Source organism: Benincasa hispida, chromosome 9, assembly GCF_027475165.1.
Source record: "Benincasa hispida cultivar pf3 chromosome 9, pf3_genome.v1.1, whole genome shotgun sequence".
NCBI classification, from domain to species: Eukaryota; Viridiplantae; Streptophyta; class Magnoliopsida; order Cucurbitales; family Cucurbitaceae; genus Benincasa; species Benincasa hispida.
In genome coordinates, this window is record NC_143486.1 from 4,732,916 (window position 1) to 4,756,303 (window position 23,388).

The 23,388-nt window shown below is 33.0% G+C and overlaps 1 protein-coding gene and 1 long non-coding RNA gene across 2 annotated transcripts; one reads left to right on the top strand and one right to left on the bottom strand.

The window, feature by feature from the left end:
* Positions 1-8,879: 8,879 nt before the first annotated feature.
* LOC120085755 (uncharacterized) lies at positions 8,880-22,846 on the top strand. Its single transcript, XR_005484026.2, has 3 exons — positions 8,880-8,967; positions 9,295-9,353; positions 22,494-22,846. It is a non-coding gene; the product is annotated as an uncharacterized LOC120085755 (long non-coding RNA).
* On the bottom strand, positions 9,884-13,175 carry LOC120085754 (Subtilase family protein). The gene has a single exon (XM_039041934.2). The coding sequence runs from the start codon at positions 12,514-12,516 to the stop codon at positions 10,150-10,152; it is 2,367 nt and encodes a 788-aa protein (XP_038897862.1). The 5' UTR covers positions 12,517-13,175; the 3' UTR covers positions 9,884-10,149.
* Positions 22,847-23,388: the final 542 nt, after the last annotated feature.

The following is a 23,388-nucleotide window of genomic DNA, read 5'->3' on the forward strand; positions in this document are numbered from 1 at the left end:
GAAACAAAAATTCAAATGGTTAATAAACATAGTTTAAATATCCAATTTTATTGTTTAGTGATGCGATGACGATGAGTGAATGAGGACAGGGATGGAATGAAGAAGAAAATTGGGTTTTAATACTTTAAACTATTTTAATTTTAGATTGAAATTTCAGTTTATTTTGTCAAGAAATAAAACAAACCACACATCATCAATCCAGTTAAGCAATCTAAACATCATTCTTTTACGTTAAAGTTAAATTATGGACCATTTAAAATCATTCTACAAATCGGATGGACTAAATATACGATCACTATGACAATTCTAGACGAGCGGTGAATAGAGTTTAGTTAAACTAATTAAAACTTTTTCCTAAAGTGGACATAATTAAGGAAATCAACAACCATTTTTTAAAAACAAATAATTTAAACAATAGTTTCAAACATATGTAAATAAATTCAATCCAAAATTATCAATAAGTTAATAATACTACTTTAATGCATATAATTTGATTATAATGACAAGATTGATAATGAATATATAAATTTAAGAACTACCAATCAAGATATACAAATATGAGCAATTAACTTCAAGAATTTTTATAGTGATTCGGTCAAACTCGACTTATATTCATTTCCCCAGGCGCCTCTTGAAATTAAGGATCTCATCGACTCTTTCCACGGATTAGAACCCAATAGTGACACCGCTCTTTTTGCAATTTCGAAAGTAAACTTGATCCTTTCCACGAATTAGGATCAAATTGATGCAACCGCTCATTTTTTTGAATCAAGAGCAATCCCTACAAAAATGTTTGGAAAAATTAAAGAACACTTGAGAAACTCTCTAAAATGGCGGATTTACAAATTTTGAGCTCACAACACATCAATTCTCACCATACATAAATCTCTCTCAAGAATAATATGGAAAAGAAAGAAAGAAAGAAAGAAAATTGAAGTTTGGAGCAAGCAATAATGAAGCTTAATGAATTATGGATGATTGTAAAAAGATGTGAAATTGTTATTTGTTCAATAATCCATTAACCTAAGATCAAAGGTTATCTGACGTAACTTAAATATGTATGTTGAAACATACAAGTGGATCATGTTTAAGTGATAGCCTAAATGGTTTGTAGTATACTAATAAAATTCGGTGCCTTATCTTGGTAACACTACTGATACGACCTTGCTTTGTAGTTGTAAAGTACTACAAATGATCTGAGCCTTATCATTTTTGTGGAAACATGTGAGTAGGGTATCTTATACAAAAAAAGTTTGTATAAAGACTGAATCACGAAATGTTAAGCCTCCCTTTATAACACCATTGCTAGAATATACTTACATTCACCAGGATGACCATAGGTGACTTGACCTTAATCTTGAGTGAGTTGTGAACTCTTGTTTACGAAGGCGATCCTTTGATTTGTATGGGTGAGAGTGACATTCGTTGACTCAATAAACCTACCATTTTGGGATCTGTCTAATAGGGGAGCTGGGAATACAACTAAATAAGAAGGAATTCACTCATTCCCTATAATTAGGGTAAGAAGATAAATGGCTCCCTTAAGGGCTGATTCCGGGGCTTGAACAATGAAGCGTCTCACCCTCTTTTGGTTCGAGAGGGGTTCGACCATAGTTATACTGTGACTAATTATTCATTAGAGGGATGAGTGGTATGTAAGGAGTTATATGTAATTATAGGTGTAAAACGGTAATTTGACCTGGCTATACTTATGAGCAACTTGTGAAGGGTCAATATACTTTTGATTGGTTATATCCAATAGTTACATAAATATATCTATAGTGAAAATAGTTCAGATATCGGTCTTTAGTGGAATGACCGACAATTAATGAATATTGATTGATTTGATTAAAAAAATTTAATCAATTAATTTCGTACGATTGAAGCTTTAATCTATAGATTCATATGGTCAACTTGTTAGCTCAATAAGAACCGATGGGATTCAAATTAATTTTGGTTTAATTTGAATTGTTCATATTGATTCGGGTATTAATTGGAAGATACAATTAAATAATATATATTGATACATTATATAATATACTATATGATGATACATTTTTATGAGATAAATAAATATTTGAATATGATTCATATAAAAACTATATGTTAAAATTTAAGATGTCTATGATTCATATTGAATTTATATAGTTTTATGAGAAAAATAAATGTTTGAATATGATTCAAATATTGATTATATGAATATGATTCATATAGAAGTTATATGTTAAAATTAATATGAATATGATTCATATTAAATTTATATATTTTATTGGGGGTATTATAATTTGAACATGATTCAATTATTTTTATATAAATGTGATTCATATAAAAACTATATGTTAAAATTAATATGAATTCGATTCATATTAATACTTTAGGTTATTCGAGAGAATAATAAACTATAATTTATGTTATATGTGATATGATATTAACTATGGGTTATATGTTACATGTGATATAACATATAGTTTAAATATATATTAAGTGGTTAATATATATATATATAATAAATTCAAATTTTTGAATTTTAATTTATTAAAAATAAACGGGAGGGAGTCATTACTCCCTCACCCCTTAATCTTTCCCTCTCACATGTAACAAATTAGAAGATGGGGAAAATTATTTTTCTGTGTCTCTTTGGTTCTCCTTATCTCTCTGAATTTCACAGACAAGAAAAAAGTCTCAGTTATCTTCTCCATTCCTCATGCCAAGATTGAGTGAAAGCCCACACCTCTGCACGGTTCTCATCCCTGAGAATAACGAGGAAGACCCCTTGGTGGTGTCTGTTCCTGTTCGTTGAGTTAATGGATGCCAAGTTCGTGAGATTGGAAGAAGACGACTTAAATTGTAGAGGAACGTGAAAATTTGGTCTTTAAGGGTATGTGATTTCTTAATCCCTTCCTTTCTATTTGAACTCTAGAAAGCATGCTTAGGTTTATGTTTTTTCATGGTCTCTGTTACGGTGAATTTTATGTATTATGTAAAACGAAATTTAGAGATCGATGCATCCAATTGTTTCCACGGTAGGAAATTCCAATCTTATAACTATAAATATTATAACTTATATATATTGTTATGATGTTTGTTCGAGATTTGTAATAAATATCTTGAATGTTGATATTTAACATTTGAATTTTAATGAAATTTTAGTTATTAATATGTATTATTGACAAGTTTAAGAATTTTAAGTTAATAAAAAAATATATTAAGGAAAAGAAAAAAATAACTCAACAACCCAACCAAACCCGAATTTTAAGGGTTATGTTGAATACCGTATTTGGGTCATTAGGGTAGCCAAATCTACCAACCAAAATTTTTGGATTAGTCCAAAAAAATAAAAAAATCTCTCTAATCTAACCAAACCCAATCCATATATGTCTACATATTATTTTTTTTTCTTTTTTAAAAAAAAGAAAAGAAAAGTTATTAACATTGTATGTCTTTTTGTCACCGAGTTTCTATTTTTTTTCTAATTCCAAAAGTAGGCATCACCTCTCTTTTTTTATTATTATTATTATTATTTATTTACTTCAATTATCTCTTCATTTTTAATTTTTGTTTGTTTTTGCGATTCTATAGAAAAAGAGGTTTTCATTTTTAATTAAGACGCATAATTAATAAATATTCTGGTTTAGATATAATAAATACATTTTTTATCAATTGAACACAAAATTGAAATACAATAATAATATTTTGATTTAGATGAAATTTTAAAGTACATAATTAAGAAGATAGTTAAATCATTCAAATTAAAAAAAAATATATAAAAAAAATTAACTTTTTAGTCCCCAAATTTTTAATAATATATACCTTTAGTCTCTGGGTTCTGAAAATGTAACTTTTTAGTTTCTAAGTTTATAAAAATATTTTAAAAGGTTTTAAAAATATTTTTTGTTTGTTTTTTTAAAAATGTTTATATGATATTTAAATTTAGAAAAAAATAGTTTTAGAGAGAATTTGATTTTTAAAAATTAATCTTCTAATTTAAAATATAATATAATTATTCAAAATAATACTATAAAATTATTTGAGGATCTTTTAAACCTATTTTTATAAACATATTTTGAAATCTCATAGATCAAATGAATTTATTCTTATAAAATTTTGGATCTAAGAAGATACATTTGTAAAATTTAGAGATCAAATATACATATTTTTCAAAATATATATATATAAAAGATGATTATCACAAAATGTTTAAAAAGAATAGTACAAAGCAGATAGCATCAAAGTAATATTAAAAAAAAGGGGCGTTAAAAATTGGGGAAGATTACGTATTCGTGATGTTGACTGATCGGACGGTCATGATGAAGGTTCCGTGAAAGAAGGTCTGGATAGATGAATCATCCGACGTGGAGTGGAGGACCACAGGAGTCGGTACATGCCCTCTGTCCAACCCCGTTTGGGTTGGCTTTAGATAATTATAATCTTTCATGATAGAGTGACACCGACCCTGTCCCCTCTTTGGTCACCATCCAATAACATCACGTCACGTCATGTAATGATTTAAAAGACAACCTCCGTTTCAAATTTCCAATACATCACAGCTTTCGCGTCCGTCACTGTTCTTTACTTTACCCAAAAAGACCAATCCCACTCATTTTCATTAGTGGCCCATTTCATTAAAACCATTTAAAGGAAATGGAAATTCAAATTCGGCTTTGGCCCAATACTCTTACAAATTCACTTAGTAATCCCTTATTATTAGGACTAAATTCTTAAAGCCCAACCCAATTTTATTCTACACTTATTTTACTGAGTATATATATATATATATAATAATGATCAAGATAATTCGTTTTAATTAATCATCCAACTTTGGGGGATTTTAGTCTGAACTTTTTAGATATCAATTATCTATTCAGATTTAGGATGTTTTTGAATTTACTAAAGAAAAAAATGTTTTAAAAAAATCATTTTCATTTAAACTGTTTTAATAAAAAAAACATATTTAAAATACTTTTTTTTCCCCAAAATGGTTTATTTTCATAAATAAACCCTCCGAAAGTTAAACCCAACTTAATCTTATACTACTTTGACTAATAAATTCGAGTTTCAACATTCAATTGTGTGAAATTTTTAATTTTAGAATAAAAAGACAACAATTTAGTATTTGGTCTTTATTTTGATAGCAACAAAAAATAAATAAATAAATAAATAAATAAATAAATAAAGAAAAAAAGAAAAAGGAACAAACTTCAAGTATGTGTATTAATCTACGTATCAAAGACGTTTAAACTTCAAAGATGAAATAAAACATGAATATAAACACTGAGGGCTAATATTGTAATTTGCATTGCATTTTTTGAGTAGTTTTAATTTTTTTTTTTTAAATAACAAACTTTTAGCATATAATAAAGAAATATTATACAATTTTGTTTGAGCTTTTTGGAAGTTGAACAACTTAATAATTTTTATTTTAATATTTTCATATCATTGTATTTTTATTTTATAAAAATATATTATATGGTAAGAAAAGAGAAAAATAGTGCTATTTTTATGTTTTTCAACAAAAAAATAAGGAAAATAATTAAAACATGTTTGAAATTATGTTAAAAAACAATGCTTACTGTAACTCATTTTCGAAAACAATAAATTGTCATTTTTTTAAAAAAAAATTATGGACACAAAATACATTTAAAATATTTATGTCAGCCTGCACAAATTATAATTTAAATAATAAAAATTATTTCTTCAAAGTTGAGAAGCTTACTTCTATCTACAAATTGTACATCTTAGCAATTTTTAGTGAAGAGTTTTTTTTTTAATCGTTAAATATATGAAGGAATATAAATATACCACTAATTTAAATAGTGCAACATCTTATCAACATTAATCCTACAAACTTGTAAGATCTTCCTTTTTGATAATTTTTTAAAAAAAAAAAACTTTTATCTCGATTGAATTATTTATATTATTTTCTCATAAGATATTTCTTATTCTTTTACACATTTGATCACTTTTCTCCATCATGTAATCTCTCTCTACTATTTTTTTCCCTTATTAACAATAAAAATTTATTATAATAACAAAACAATTAAATTATTATTTTTAATTATCTAGAATAGTGAATTTTATCAAATACATATTAATCTTTTCTCGCATTTTCAAATTCACACCCAAACACAATTTTTAAATTTTGAATTCAAATTTAAAAAATTTTAATTTGTAACCAGGCGTGTTTTCGGATATTGTAAAAAAGAATAATTTGTTTCTTGTTTTCTATTGACTCTTTGTTCTCGGAAACAAATTTTCAGATCACAAACCAAATGGGACCTAAGTTATCGAATTAATGGACTAATATTTTAGTATTTTAATATTGTCACATATCTATCACCAAAGTCACAATCACATATCCAAAGAATGCGTTGTTTCACCATATAACTACTTTGATTGGATTAAGTTCTATAAATTTGTCTATAATTTTCTCTAAACTTGAATTGAATAAATTATTTTAATAAAAAATGTAATGCAACAATTATTTGACGATGATGTGTAACAATTTCCATGTAAACAAATGCATCCAATTGCTAACAATTGCACGTTTATTGAGTTTAGCAGAAAAATATTATGAAAAAGTCAAACCCGTCTCAAACAATCCCGTCCCAGCAAGTTGGTGTTTACAATGTATTCAACATGATACTATGGGAGAGTCAAATCGCATTCAACTTCAAATAGTCACATTCTATCAAAATATATATATATTAAAGGAGAATATTTGCATACCCTTTCTACTCTTGCATTTTTTTGTTGTGTGTAAATTCTTGTCCTTCGTCGAGTGGATGTGATTTTTCGAACGTAGGTATTCGTTTGAAAGACAATGAAAGTGACTTTTTCAAATTTTTGTTTACAAAAAATAATTAATGTATTTCAAAATTAGAGTTCTAGATTAAATAACTGCAATTGACGTGATTGTTCAAGCAAATTACTTCTTTTCTTTTTGTTTTCTCTTTTCTTGGTCGGTTGTAAACTCGTTTAACTTTAACGTGACTATTCTATTCAAATTCTATTCTTCATGTTATGTTCTTTTGAATTTGTGATTCTTGATCCGGTCTTGATAGCTGTTTGTAGTTCCTACTAGTATCTATTAGTACTAGCTATGATCACTACCTTTTAGCGTGAATGGATAAAGAAAGGCCCTCAAAGAGCTCGGTACCAAACAGGCGTACCTACCCTCGTAATTGATAGATAGAAACCTATGGAAAAAGAAAACCCTGTTCTGTTTACTTTTCTTACTAGTTCTAAAAGTGATCGTAAAGTTCTCCACTATCAGTGTGATAAAGCCAAGTTCTCAAGCAGCCAAAAACAAGTTTGATCCAAAATGATCCGAAACACGAATAATCGTGCCAAGGTGATAAAAGATAGGGAGGAAGAGGATTAAATTGTTTTAGAAATATGAGGACATTGAGAATAAAAAAAGAACAAAGGAAAAAGCTTGCGGTGCGCCATGTTATGTGGCAGTGATATAGGAATATGACCATATTGAATTCATATGGTTCGGCCATAGCAACAGCAACCTGACACATCCTTCATTAAACACGTCAAACCTTAGTTCCCTTGAAGTCTGATAAGTTGATAAATGATAACATTTTTTTTTTTTTTCAAAATTTAGTTTGTAATATATAAACATTACTTCATCCTATTTGATTTATTATAAAATATATAAATACATGAAATTCAGCCATGTTTATATCCAACTTTATATAAACAAAATTACGATGATAGATGGTTTCATTGTGAAAATCATACTAAACCAAAGTGAACAAGCAAGTACGAATTTTAAAAACAGGAAATTAGAAATGAAATCGTTACCAAATCAGACCTAAATGATTATTCAACGAAACAGTAATTCTTATTTTTTTAAATACTGCTAAAATGTTTTTTAAATGCTATATAGTAAATAAATTCAAACACAAATTTTAGAAAATTATGAGATGAGTTACTTACAAATACAAGTTATACAAGACAATTATACACTTCGATGCAAAATCCATATCCTCATCCATTGTTTACGTCTTTTTGGGCACAAATCTTGTTAAAACACAATATTTATATAATTTAATAAGGGTAGATTACAAATTTGATTGATCGGACAAAATTTAATATTGTATTGGATAAGTTTCTAAACTTAAAAAATAATACATCCTTATAAAACTATTGATTTTTTTTTTCTCATATATCGGTTATTGAACTTTGAAAGCTATTTTTGTAAAAGAGAGATTTATTAAACACACAATAGAATATTCAAACATTCTTTAAATATATAATGAATTATTAGACTTAGCTTTAAATGTGTGGAACCTTTTTAAAGTTTACGATTCTATTACAAATAACACTAAACTAAACATTTAGAAATTTAATTTAAAAAAAAAAAGCATAAAAAGTGCTCGGTTAAATTATAAAATTTTATTGTTTAACAAACATGTGTCTACTATTTTTTCTTTGAAACTATATACTTAATCTTTTAAGCTTTAAATGAAATGTCACGTTAAAGTTCATTTTAGTTAATAATTGTCACTATTCATCAAATAGTGACAATTCTTGCCAACAATTTCTGATTTTCTTAATTTTATTGGTAAAATGTATTAATAGGATCGCCCAAAAAAAAAAAAAAAACCCCTCATAAAAAGACGAGCCCATGTGAACGACTTTGGTGGTAAGTTGTCCTTTTGTAGCTTTTAGAAGAAAAAGACAATTTTTATAGAATTGTGCAATATGTTACGTTTCCCATATATCTATTGGGCCGAGCCTACGTTGAACCGAATTCTTTTTATTGGGCTTCATGTGACGCAAAGCCCGTTTATTGGGCCGGGCCAACGTAGGCCCAATTATGAGCGGAGCCGTGAGAACAAAATTGCCGAAAACGTTCCTAAAGGAAAAGAAATGGAGGGAAAATTCTCGGTCAGTAGAAAATGGGTGAAACTGAAAGAACAGTTCTGAGTTTTCAGATTGAAGACTGCAGAAGAGGTAATGTTCCATTCCTTTTTGTTTCGCAGAATATGAAGAATCGGACATGAATCATCATGAAAACGCGTTTCTTATGGTCACGGGTATAAAGCAAAGCTATGGATTGGATTGGTGATTGTTTTCTTGTTAATTTGCTTTCATAATTTCAATTCACAGTGAAAATTCACTTCTTAAAAGCGAAACAGACAATTTGATCATGCCGATCTTTGTATTCCATTCCAACAAATAGTTGGAAAGGCAATTGTAATCTTCTCCTAATTATTGGTCGTTTCCATGGTATTCAATTCTGTATACGGCGGTAACTTATGTTTTTACTCTCTCTTCCAGCTCATAATCTGCGGAGATTCAGCTTTTTACACCGATAATTGACAATGGACCATCGCCAGGTATTTGTCATCTCTTCCAATTTGAAATTACTGATGGGAATTTAATCAAACAGTTGGTGATCCTTTGGTACTCTCTTCGTATTTTGCTTGAAACACGGGTCAACTGATGGAAAGTTGAGTGCACTACACTTCACCATAGTCAATCTCATATTGTGTTAATTATTATAAAAACAGACTATGGATCCATGTGAAAAGAAATGATATCCCAAATTCTATATTACTAATTTACTAGCGTGTAGTATATAGATACATTCTTATGTTTGCTGGACTAGGAAAGGGAAAGCCGAAAGGCAAAAGTTCGGCAACTCTAAGCAATAAACAATGGGGTTAATGAGGATAGGCCATTTACCTTTAGAAGGAACCCCACTTGTGTTTGTGTCTTAATGACTGTCTCCACTGTGGTAGGTTCAAGTGTTAATGCTTTCAGCATACGTGTGTCTATGTTCTTTTGAATAAAAAATTTGATTGCCAAAGCATAATTGCTTTTCAAAGCAGTTTTTGATTGAATCGAATTTCAACCCACAACATGATTCCGGAGAAAAGACTTTTTGCATTCATGTCTTGTCTATTCTTCTTCTAAACATACTATTTTACAAACATGCTCCATAGTCTTACAACCAAAGATACCCATCATCATCCTTAACCGTGTGTTACAAACCAAACCGCACCAGTTTTCGGATACTGAAAACTTAAAAAGAGCAAAAATTTTAAAAAGAAAAGAAGAGGAAAAAGCATTTCCATTATACATACAGAGAAGAAAACTAGGTAGTTGGGAAGAGCAAAATTATGGTGATCCCTACTGCAGAGGTTGCTGCATGGTGACAACCAAAGGACTCGTGACTTCGTGTTTTCCATCAGTCCAAACAATAGAACCACTCTTCATACTAGAGCTCCCAGGGGAAAGTCTAACAGCCATTGCTTGGACCCTAACCAAGAAGTTCAATTTTTGCCCAACCCTTCTAAACGCCAGCTTTTCTGGTTCCACTGTCACTGAAATTCCACTTGGTGGCTTTATTGATACCTTATAGATAGAATTGGAGTCTCCAACGTTAGTCACAGTTCTTATGAAATGTGTGGACATCTTATGCTTACCATATTGTTGAAACACCACAGACAATGAAGGGTAATTCAAATTCCCAGTATGGCCAGCCCTTTTCGCCCCACTACAATCTGCAATCTTCCCCGTAATAACTTGGATATTTTTAGTGGAGTAGTTGGAGTTACACAAGAAATCAACATAATCATATGTGTTCAGGTCATAGATTAAACCAGGGTCCATTGCCTTTTGTGGGTGAACATGACCAGCTCCAAAGTCCAAGACCGTGGAAGTATTGCCTGAAGATTCATCTAACATCGTCTCACCCCGGTTGTCCAAAGTATAAGCTGTGGTCATTAGGGCTGATTTTATAGCTGCCGGACTCCATCCTGGGTGTGCCGCCTTGAGCAGGGCAGCCAAGCCGGAGACATGAGGACAGGCCATGGAAGTGCCGGAAAGTATGTTGAACTCAGTAGTACGCTTGTCTGTGGGAATTCCAGAAGGCCCAATTTTTTCAGGCCAAGCGGCAAGAATGTTCAACCCTGGCGCAATCACATCAGGCTTTACGATTTCAGGGGACTCTGGATTAGGACCTCGAGCTGAAAATGAAGCAACAACCGGGGCTGGCCTGACTCCAAGCCGAGTTCCCTTGAACAAAATTGTTGCGGTTGGCGGTGAATGAGACTTCGCTGCTTCTGCAATATATTTGCGAATCTCGTCGCCGCCGGATGCACCAACGGCGGTGGCAGGTAGTACGTGGCAGTCAGCTACCAAACCCTCACCGTCAAAAACCCCATTTGCTAAAATCATTCCCAATCCTCCAGACTTTTTCACGACCTCACCTTTAGCAGCTCTTGAATTGATGCCCCTGTCACATAGTACAATCTTCCCTTTCACTAAATTGGGGTTCAATGAACCTTCTAAGCATAGAGACGAAGAATATCCATCACCGCCTTCGGTTCCTGCATAAATAAGAGGATACAAACGACCCGGAACCAAAGCCGGTCCGCCGTAGACACTAGTACCGAGTACAACTCTCCCGTTTCCCAGCTTAACATCAGCAGGAAAATCTCTATCCATGGTTCCAGCTCCTACGGTTGTAACCCATGGTGCTACATTAGTCACAGTGAGCCCACCTGGGCCACCGTTACCGGCTGATGCCGAAACAAAAACCCCGCCTGCCACCGCTCTAAAAGCCCCAATAGCGATGGCATCGAGATAATACGGCACAACCACACCGCCGACGCTGAGTGATACTACATCGACACCGTCGGAAACGGCAGCATCAAAAGCTGCAAGAATGTCGGAGTCGTAACAGCCAGCGTTCCAGCACACCTTATAGGCGGCAAGACGGGCCTTAGGAGCCATTCCGGCAGCTTTACCACGAGCATAGCCTAAAGTTGAAGCTGGAAACACATAACGACCTGCAGCAATGGACGCTGTGTGTGTACCGTGGCCATCGGAATCTCGCGGCGAGCGGTACTCGGTGGTCTCATTCATCTTTCCATTAGTGGCCTCGTACCCGCTGCAGAAGAATCGAGCTCCAATGAGTTTACGGTTGCAAGAAGTGGCTGGAAAGTCTTTAGCCTCCAAGCACTGGCCTTTCCATTTGGAAGGAATAGGACCCAGATCGCGGTCATTAAAACTCTGTCTCTCCGGCCAAATACCAGTATCAATGACACCTATTACAAGGTCAGATCCAAAGTCGGACTCTTTAAGCAACCCAGCACTGTCGGATGTCTTAAGGCCAAGAAACTCAGGGGAACGAGTTGTGTGAGGATGGCGAACCTGTTCGGGGATAATGGAGGCGATGTGGGGGAGGGTTTGAAGCTTCTCAACTTCAAAAGGTGAGAGCTTTGCAGAGAAGCCATGGAAGACAGTTTCATAAGTATGAATGATGGCTCCACAATCAGTACTAGAAGCATCTGGGTTTGACGTCGTTGCCTTGTTGGGAGAGATGGAGGTCAAAGACGACTCATACCAGTGCTTGTGGGTTGGGAAAATAGAAGGTTTGGCATCTTTGTGAACCTGCACAATGAAGGTCTTCTTTGAAGCATCAGTAGAAGAAGAAGAAGAAAATGGGATGAGGAGAGAGAAGAGAAAGATTGCTGGAAGAAGAGCAGCCATGAGTGAGAACAGAAAGAGAAGTAAAGTGAAGGGGTTTTGGTAATGGAGGAGGAGGAGGAGGAGGTCTGGCAATGGTCTGCCGATGGATGCTCTGTCACTGCCAGTGAAAGAAAACTTTAAAAAGGAAGTGCGTGTAGAGAGATGCGTGGGGATGTGGAGTGTAGTGTAGTGGGAGTGCGTGAGAGGCAACAAATGTAGTAATAAAACGCGTAGAGTGCAGTAAGTTTGAAGAGGCGGGCAGAGCGTTGTTGGACTCTGGCTCTCTCCTGATTTTAGATGGGGGTTTTGGTAAAAATTTATTTGCAAATGGAAAGTACTCTAGTGCTCTATTCCTTGGAATTTAGTGGAAATTAGTTGGCAAAAAATGGTCAAAAAGTAGGAACTCCATTCCATCACCATACCCCTATACTTCTTCAAGTTGAAATTTTGAGTGCGCCCACTCCCAAAAGAATAAAAATTTAAAATTTTGAATTCAAGGCTCTAGAGATCGAGGTATCTGATTTTCTTCACTCAGGCAAGTTCTTTATATTACAATTACAATTTTAATTCATGAAGTTTTGAATTTGTGTCTATTTAGCATTTTGAAACTATGAATATAATTTCTAAACTTTGATATTTTTTACAATTTACGTATTTACTTGACATGAAATTGAAAGTTTAGATGCCTATTGGAGAAAAAAAATAAAGTTTAGAGATTTATTAGACACATTTAAAAGTTAGAGATCAAATAGACAAACATAAACCTTAAAATTCAACCATTAAATTTGTAATTTAACTTTTTTCCCCCTTTGATTAGTCCAAAATATTAAAATAAAATTTAAAAACTACAGTTTGAAGCCAGGTTTGATAGTGAGGGATTGATGGTTATTTTGTTTTTAACTTTTAGAACCAAATTTCAAGAAATGGTTTTAAACAAACATAATTTTTAAAAATAAAAATCCAATAGTTATCAAATAATGCCAACTTTTTAGTTTTCTACTTTTAAAAAACAAAGCTGATTCATTTAAAATTTATTTGTTTGTGTGAAATATTTTTCTAAAACAAGTACTTTTTAAACTTTGTTTATATTTAAAGAAAAAAAAACATAATTTCTTACAGTATTTTTGTTTTAAAAAATGGGTTAATTGGCGTCTTAAAAAAGTTGAAAGAAACGAATAATGAAACAAGTTTACCATTTTAACAGAAGGAAAAAAAAAACAATGTTAAATTTTAGGAGGCTAAAAGATATGTTTTGCATTAGTCCATCATGGAGAAATAATGTTTGAAAATTAAGTTATCCTTCATTGGTGAATGTGTATGTTATTTTTAAAAATTTATTATCGAATGAAAAATGATAAAATATGAAATGAGTTTAACGTAAAGGTAATTGGAAGTGCTTTTGCTCTCATGAAAATCAGAGTTTTAATTTTATATATCCAACATTATTAAAAAAATTCAAGCCTCTAGCCTCTTAAATCGAAAATATGTTTTAATCAATTGAATTATCAGTGTAACATAATTCATCGTCAATCAGTTATAATATTTATGAAAAATTAAGTGAAACTTTTAAAATAATAGGGATTCTTTTCCTCTTGAAAAAGTACCTACCAGTTGAAAAATACTTTGAAAAGTATATCAATGAGTACATGTACATATAGATATTGATAAACCCTATACCTAAAAAGGCAAAATTCTAATGAATACTATAAAAAATTATGTTCTCTGGTGCTTCTAGGGTAGGTTCATCGCAATTGCATCGTCATGGGGGAAAGTAAATTAGGTGTCATTTTAACCAAACAGACAAACACAGCACTCTTACCAAGATGCCCGAGCACATTTAGATTTTTATTCAATAATTTTATACCACATTCACAACAGAAAGTCCCATGAAAGAATCTGCCTTCCTCGTGACAAAATTACAACATTTTCCTATAATTTATACCATCCCTTTGACGGTTGTTGAAGTTTTTGTTAGCTTTGGTTTCCGAGATCAACGTAGCCCACCGGGTGTGAAAACAAGATTAGGAGAGAAAATTATATTTAAAAGAATCCTACCATCGTAGATTCTATCAAGCCTTAGGAACAAAAATTTAAATATTTACAAACGTATCAGAGATGTAATTATAATAATAATCATTGTTATTTTTAAAAATCTCAAACAAGAATGTTATAGATGGGATTTCATTAAAGACTGTTAACTTGAGAGACGTGGGGGTCTTAACTTTTAAGCCATTGCCAGTTGATTAATAGTTTGGTACGGTGTTGTGTGACTTTTCAAATCACAAACATTGAAGTATATAACAAATATTGGAGAAACGAATTGGGTGGCTAAGACTGGAGATAACTTGGGGAGGAAATTCAATGTTGTTAATCTTAAAGAACTACAAGAATAAAGGCAGCCCCACGAATCTTCAGTTGTACGAGACAACCAAGGTGTACGTGAAATTAAATATCTTATTGAAAGCTCAATCAGTTAGTCTTCTTCGTAGAGTTGAGAAGTTTGATTTTATTTTCTTTAGACAAACAACTCAAAAGACAACATTCTAAACAAACTACAAGATAACATCTCAAGTTAAAAGTAATGTAAACCATTCTGAAAAAAGAGTCTGAAGGATGATACACTCTCGATTCCTCCAAAGCTTTACACACAACATAATGAGCTAGCTCATTTGAACTATGTCGGACATGAGAGAAGGCAACAACTTCCAGATCCCCAACTCATTCTAGTCTCGAAAATATAGAATGCACCATCATTTAAATGACTACTTCCAAACAATCATAACCAATTAAAATATTCGAGATCAAGAGTGAAATACTCTCAAGTGATGCTTTTACATTAAATCTCCTCTTTAAAAAGCTCTTAGAAAAATTTCCAGCTAGGAATTGAAAAATTAATCTTTAGATATGAATTGACGTAGGACAGGTAACCAAGTCTCCTAAAACTTGCACATGATGGGAGAGAGTGCAAGCTATTCCAATGTACCATTTACAACCAAACCTATAAATTAGAATGCACTCTCAAAGCCCAAGGATACTTTCCCTTTAGCTCACCTCTTCAGATGTATCACTTGTGAATGTGATTGGGCATACATTCAATTAGGGAAGGGAAAAGCCTCTTTTTTTCCCTCTTTCTTTCTTTCTTTTCAATTTCTAGTATAACAAATGTGGGGTAGGAAGGTGGGAGGAAAGACTATAATCTTCATGTTTAAACAGATGTACTATTCCATTAAAAAAAAAAAAAACAGATGTACTATATCACCACAACTGCAAAATACCTACGTTTTCTTTTGTAAAACTCATTTAATCAATCAAAACATAATTCATATACCACATGTTTGAAGTTTGAACTTGGGGTTTGATTCTTTCTTCTCTAAGCGTAAGTCTCACTGTTCTGATCTCACAACGGGATTGACAATGTTTAAGTATGGAGGCAGATTTGATTTATAGTGGGGGCAAGAAATATTTGTTTGTCAATTTTTGTATTATATGTAAAATTATGAGAAGAATAGTACTTGGTTGAGAACCTGCTCAATTTGGCTAGATTGTGTGAGGTGGAGCCCAACGTAAGGTGAAAAAATTGCGCATGGTAGGACAATGTGGTTCATCATAATGGAGCTGTGGGCCACATTGATTGCCATCAGAAACAAAACTGGTCCCAAAACCATCATTCTTCTCCTTTGAGTCTTTGCCTGTCTCTCCTCCCCCCAATTAGCTTCCAATATTTGAACATCTCAAAAGAAACCATCTGAATTTGGTGGTGGGGACTATGCAACTCAACCAGTACAAACTCAAGCTCCCTCTTCGTTTAATCAAAAGTTAAACTTGGACACTCCTCACATTTTGTGGCTTCGAAAATTTGTAGAAAGTCTAACAAATAGAAATTATTGGCGCGATAACGTGTTCATCGTCATCGTGGGTTTGTCGTGGACTTGTACGTCGACCTACTTCTTTTAATCTGGTTTTGCTATCCAAGTTGATCTGCATGAAAGTTTCTCAAATCGGTGTGATGTCGAGCCTACCACGCTTTGATGCCTAAATTAATACGGAAATATATAGTGTTGGGTTATTTCACTTTTTAGTGAAAAGCCCGTTAAGGCCCATTAAGCGGGCATTAGGTTATTTTGAAAATAACCAGCAGTAGTCGGTTGAAAAATCACACGCGGACCAAGGAGAAAAAATGATAGAGGAAAATTAGAGAAAAGAGGGATTTCCATTTAGCTCCGTTTTTTAGCCGTTTGAGGGTCAATCCATTATTGAGCTGAAATTTTGACAGCATATTCTTAACACTAGGATCTTCAATCTGGAAGGTAGAGATTTTGTTTGGAGCTATCTACAATCAGATTCTAGTAGATAGTTGTTTACCACTTATTGTGAGATCTTTCTATTGTCTTCTTTATTATTATTGTCGTTTGTTGCCGAGATTGTTAATCTTGAGATATAATTTGTGTATGTCTCTAGTTGCGACTAAGGAGAACTTTATTGTACTGATTATTGATTATAGTGGAGTCTTGACTTCAGTCCGTGGTTTTTTACTCCTCACATTGAGAGGAGTTTTCCACATTAAAAAAACCTTGTGTCCTTACTTGATTATTTTGTTGTTTATAGTTGATTAGTATTTTATTAGATTCACCATAGAGTGGGATGATTGATCCAAAAATATAATATTTATCCCACAAAGTGGTATCAGAGCGTTGCTTAATTTAATTGTCATTGTCTTGTGTTGAATAATGGATACTAGTTCAGCTAAGATGGTTACCCTTAATGGGTCAAATTATCAAGTTTGGAAAAGAAAGATGGAAGATATTTTATATGTGAATGATTTGCATCTTCCAATTTTTCCTGAAGTGAAACCTGTCGAAAAAACAGATAAGGAATGAGAATTAGGTCATAAGAAAATGTGTGGGATTATGGGACTTTGGGCATAAGATAATTTTCTAAACCATATTCTTGAAGAAGCTCATGCGCGGACTATGTGGAACAAGCTTGAGTCGCTCTATGCCTCTAAAACTCGTAATAATAAAATGTTTTTGATTAAACAAATGATGCATTGAAGTATCAAGATGAAACACCCATGTTAGTGTTGGGAGTGTCCTAAAACTCGTAGTTTGTAATATATGAAACATATTCTATTTTGCAATAAAAGTATTATTGAGACTTCATTTGATAAAAATGTTATTGAAATTGCACTTTATTATAAAATCTAATAAACGAATCCATGACTATTGTATGAATACTTTAACTTTATGTAGAGACATAAAAGAGGATCAAGTAATAGTCTATAGCCTAAAAGGTTTATAAGTATATGGATGAGATTGGGTACCTCATCTTGGGGACATTATGGATGCAACCCATTTTGTATACTGATACAAACGATGTGATCCCGAAATTTTTCATGTGGAGATATGCGAGTGGGGGCATCCTATGCAAAAGATTGCATAAGACTGGACCGCGAAATAGCTACTTTTCTTTATAATGACCATTTACTGTTGTAATTGACTATTTCAATTCGATGATCTAGGGTAACTCGATCTTAATCCTGACCTAACTATGAACTCATGTTTAATCGGGATTAGCCTTTGGTCTACAAAGGTGAGAGTAGTTCAACAACACTGCTCAATAAGCCTCCCATTTCAGAGAGGTTATCAGTGGTGACTTAAGGAGCGAGATGTATTTACAGGGGTAAAACGATAATTTTGACCTAGCTGTAAATATGAATGACCTACAAAGGATCGAATCAAGTGGACAGAAATATATCTATAGTAAAGAGAGTGCAACTATCAAGCTATAATGGTATGTCTAGCTAGTTAACGAATATTGATTAATTCAGATTAAAGAGTTTAACCAATTAATCTCAAATTGTTGTAGGTCCATAAGGTCCCTCTACTAGCTCGTAAAAAATTAAATTTTGGATTAAAATATTGAGTGAATTTGAAATGTTTAATCAATTTTAGGGTTTTGATTGAAAATGTTCAAATTCAATTTTAGGATTTTGATAATTATATTCGATATAATTAACGTTTAATTTATTGAAATTAAACATATTTGGAGAGTTAAATATATTTAAATAATGATTTAAATATTGATTACATGAATAGGATACATGTTTGAATTATGTGTTTTATTAATTTAATATGACACTAAATTATTGTTATTTAATTAATTAATTAATTTTTAATTTTCAGAAATTCAATTTAAATTATATTTAATTTAGTTTTAATATAATTAAAAAATAAAAATTAATTTGAGAGTGGATTTATTCAATTTCATGTCGTGATAGTGGATTTATCCAAACTTCAACACTTAGCCCACTTTATTAATGCATTTTATGTTGGGTTGTATGTTCTAAAACTCGCAATTTATAATGTTAAACATTTTCTATTATCAATAAGATGTTATTGACATTTATTCAATAAAATTATTGTTGAATATGTAAATTGCACTTATAAAGATTAATCCAATAAACTAAGATCCATGGCTATTATATGAATACTTGAACTTTATGTGGAGACATAAAGTTGGATCAAGTTCGAGTAAATAGACAAAACGGTCTATAGTATATGAATAATGTTGTGTATTTTATTTTGGTAACACTATCAGATGCTGCCCGTTTTGTAGATAGTATAAACGATGTGATCCTGAATCGTTCATGTGGAGACATGAAAAGTGGGAGTGTCTATGTAATGAGTTTGCATAAGATCGGATCAAGAAATAAGTGACTCTTACTTTGTAACGTTGTTTACTGTTTAAGATTGACTATTTCGAATAGATGACCTATGTAACTCGACCTTAATCCTAAGCTAACTGTGAACTCCTGTTTATTTAGAATTATCTTTAGATTTGCATAGATGATGGTTGACTCAACAGTGGCGGCTCAATAAGCCTCCCATTTCAAGGGTTAGACCGGGTAGATAGTTGGAGACATAGGGTGCAAGACAGAATTTATACCTACCCAAATTAGGGATAGGAAAAAGGTTATTCTCTTAAGGACTGAATCCATGTCTTGAACAAGGGGCCTCACCATCTCATTGACCCGAGAAGGATTCGGTTTAATGATTGGATCACAAAACAATAATTCATTAGAGCATCAATGGAACTTAAGGAACAAGATGTAATTTTGGAGGTAGAACAACATTTGACCCAACCGTTATTACGAATAACCTGTGAAGGGTCAACTTACTAATTATAGTTAAATCAAGTGGACAAAAATATATCTACAGTGAGGAGAGTGCAACTATCGAGTTATAGCGGTGTGCCTCGGTAGTTAATGAACATTGATTAGTTTGGTCTAAAGAGTTTAGCCAACTAATCTCAAATCGTTGGAGCTCATGATCTGTAGGTCCATAAGGTCCCTCTACTAGTGTAAACCCCGTACTCCATTTTTCCTACATAAGTAAGTAACAAGCGTGTTAAGTAAAATTATGAAATGAGGTAAAGAAAGTAGGCCGATGGAGGAAGAAAATTCTAAGTGTTAGAAATACTTAGTCAAGGGTGAGTTTTAGATAATATAACAAGTGAAAATTTACCTAGTGTAAGGTCAAAAAGGACCCATGCATTAAGTTATAGGAGACATTAACGCATAATATGAGAAGGCAACCATGCATTTGTAAGGTTGGACGCATGATTGGCCGAAGTATTGGCAAGAGGCGTTGCCAAGAGTTGCTCGTGTGTTGGGTATGCGTGAGCGAGAGTGGAGAAAGCGAGATGCTGAGCGCAAGGTGATGGGGCAGATGATCGTATAGTAAGTGTGCGGCGCTACACGATGAGATAGGCGATCGTGTAGGCGGGCGCTGGACGATAGTATAGCAGAACAGGGAACTACACGATGAGGTAGGCGATCGTATAGGCAAGGCTGGGTGATGACGCAAACGATTAGAGGATGCCTTAGATGTTAAGGCATCAGTGCTAAATGACGGAGGTAAACGATGCGTGTAGTAGCTAAGCGATAGTCTATGCGCGAGATTGCTGAGAGCGAGATCGTTTGCTAAACGATTGAGTTAGACGATAGACGCTGGGCGTTAGACGATAGGCGCAGGGCACTAAACGATAGACGTTGGGCACTAGACGATAGGCGTTGGGCGTTAGACGATGGAGTATGTGATGCACGCTAAATTTATATTATGAGGCAAAGGCCTAACGTAGGTTATGAAGGAAGGGAAGGGAAAAATAAATTAATTGAAGAAACTCACTAATGAGAATTAGCCAGAAGCACTAAGTGTTGGATGAGGTGGCAGTTTAACCCTTGAACAGGGGAGGTGGAAGGAAGTATAAAAGAGAGAGGAACTTCAGAAGCTCGGTTTTGGAAAATGACTTGAGCAAATTAAGTGAGATTGGTGCCGTTTGAAAGTTGGGAGAATCTAGTTTTTGAGATTGTTTTGCCGAAGAAAGATCTCACATGGAGAATAGCAAAAAGTGAAGAATTTGCTGAAGGGGCAGATTCTCGAATTAATCAGAGTTCGGAGTGAAGATTGGAAGCTCTAGGACAAACTACAAGGAATTTTCGGCTGATATTTTGAAGGTAATAAAGTTACTCAATTCTAAACAAGCTTGTAGAAGGAAGTTTCTTAAAAAGAGTTCTGGATTTTGAGTTATGAATTTTTGAAGTTGGAACAAGGAATCGGTGCATAAGCAGGTAGCTGCTTGGGAAGATTAAGCAGGCAGCTCACCACAGTGAGCGAGAGCAAGCGAGAGATAAGAAAATGAGCGAGAGCAAGTGAGAGATAAGCAAGAGGAGGATCTCGCTAAGGATGAAGATCTCGCTAGAAGTGGTAAATCTCGCTCATGAGGGTGATCTCGCTCATGATGATCATCTTACTAGTAATGCTGTTTTGTTGGTGAAAGTTTCATCAATAAGTGAGCTACCTGAAGCTTTTTTCTGAGAATTCTAAGAAATCTAATCGAGGATTATGTCCTTTCAGACCGAGAAAATTTAGGAGAGGCATATAAACCGTTTAAGAGCCCCAATGATCTGTGAGTGACTATAAATGATTTATAAATATTTTAATAATCAATGCTTTATTGACAGTTACCTTTATGTTGGTTATTTTATAAGAAGTTCCAAGCAACGCATTTCTCTAAAGTTTATAAACGCATGCTAGTTACAAAGTTTATGAAATATGCTTTGGTACAATGGTTGAACCATGGTAGTTTTCAAAAGGAAATTCTATGACATGTTTATGTTACAAGTATTTGTATTATGTTTTAAAGCATATGTGTTCTTAATGTTGTTGAGCATGCGTTAGGGTTAAAGCTAAGGTTGAATGAAGCTTGATGTTCTATGTTTTAAATACCTAAGGTTATCAAAGTATATGTGTTGGTATTCCTAAACACAATAAAAAAAAAGATACTGAAGGTAGGGAAGGTATCCTAAAGAGATTTCTATGCTATATTTGAAAACTATTCTTTTTAATGCTCTTTGAGAACTTGATAGCTTAAGTGAGCTGGATACTGAAGGTAAGGAAGGTATCTAAGTAAATGTACCTAAGGTATTGACGGTACTTAGAAAACTCCACGTGCACGTAGGTAGTTCAATAAAGAGATCGACGTAGGGGTCTCTCTAGCCATTCAGTATGAAAAGGTCGAAGTAGGGGTCTCTTCTGGCCATGGTTTGATGTTGGGAATTAGAGCGATGGATGTTCATTCTCAACTAAGATTCAGTTAGTTCCAAAAGGGTTCTTTCCTAGCGTTGGCTAAAAGGTGTTGAATAAAAGGGTTCTCACCCCAGCCCAGGCTTATGTTTGAGAGACTGAACAAAAGGGTTCTATCTTGAAAATGATATCCGACGTTGAGATTGAACCACGAGGGTTCTCTCTCAACCGGGAATCAGTTTAGCTATGTTTTCAGATACAATGGTTTTAAAAGTTTTATATACACGTTTGCTTGACATATTTTAGTTCTAGTATTATGTTTTCGAGCTTTCAGTTTAAGCATTAGATTTATGTTTTTATTAAGTCACTCACTGGGCGAGTAACTCATTCTTTCAAATGTTTTTCTTTTCCCAGGTAGTGGTCATCTCCCCAGAGGTTAGTTGTCACCTTACTCTGCCACTCAAGACTCTAGTTAAAAGTCCAAAGTCTAGAGAGAAGTTTTAGGTGTTTATTCTGTAAATGTCTGTACATATGTGTTGCTCTAGTTTTCAATTTGAATTGTTCAAATTGAATTTCAGGATTACAATTTGAAGTGTTCAAATTTTCAATTAGGGTTTGAATTTGAAATGTTCAATTTCAAATTAAGGTTTGAATAGTTATAGTTGATATAATTAACGTTGGATTTTGTTGAAATTAAACAAAATTGGAGAGTTTAAAATATTTAAATATTGATTTAAATATTAAATTACATGAATATGATTCATATATGAAATGTGTGTTTAATTAATTAAATTTGTTTAATTAATTATTTAAATTAAATCAATTTAAATTTGAGAAATTGAATTTTTGCATTATATTTAATTTAATTGCATATAATGGAAACTGAAAAATAATTAAATATAATTTAGTAAATGGAATTTGAAAAATAAAATTGAGATAGTGGAAACAACCAATTTTTTAGATGTTTTAGTGTCTTCATCTCAATCCAAACACCTAACCCACATTCTCATTGCCATTTAAACTGGCAATGGCTGATACACATAGTGCTTGCATGTATTAGATATATAAAAGTTTCCAATTTATGGGATTGAAGAAGAAGGCTGCTGGAATTTGAAGAAATTCTGTAGAAACTGTCTCTCTCTCAAACCCTTTCCATATCCCTCACTCAATTGACTTGAATTATGAGTTCCACCACTCAAATTCAAGGCTAAGAATAGTATAGAAGACACTATTTGGTGGTCTACTGTTGAATTGAAGGTCAATTTTATGGAGAGCAGCTTGGACTTGAGAGATTTAATCAAAGGTATAA

Coding starts and splice junctions, on each gene's coding strand:
- LOC120085754 (XM_039041934.2), bottom strand. CDS start 12,516: ATGGCTGCTCTTCTTCCAGCAATCTTTCTCTTCTCTCTCCTCATCCCA.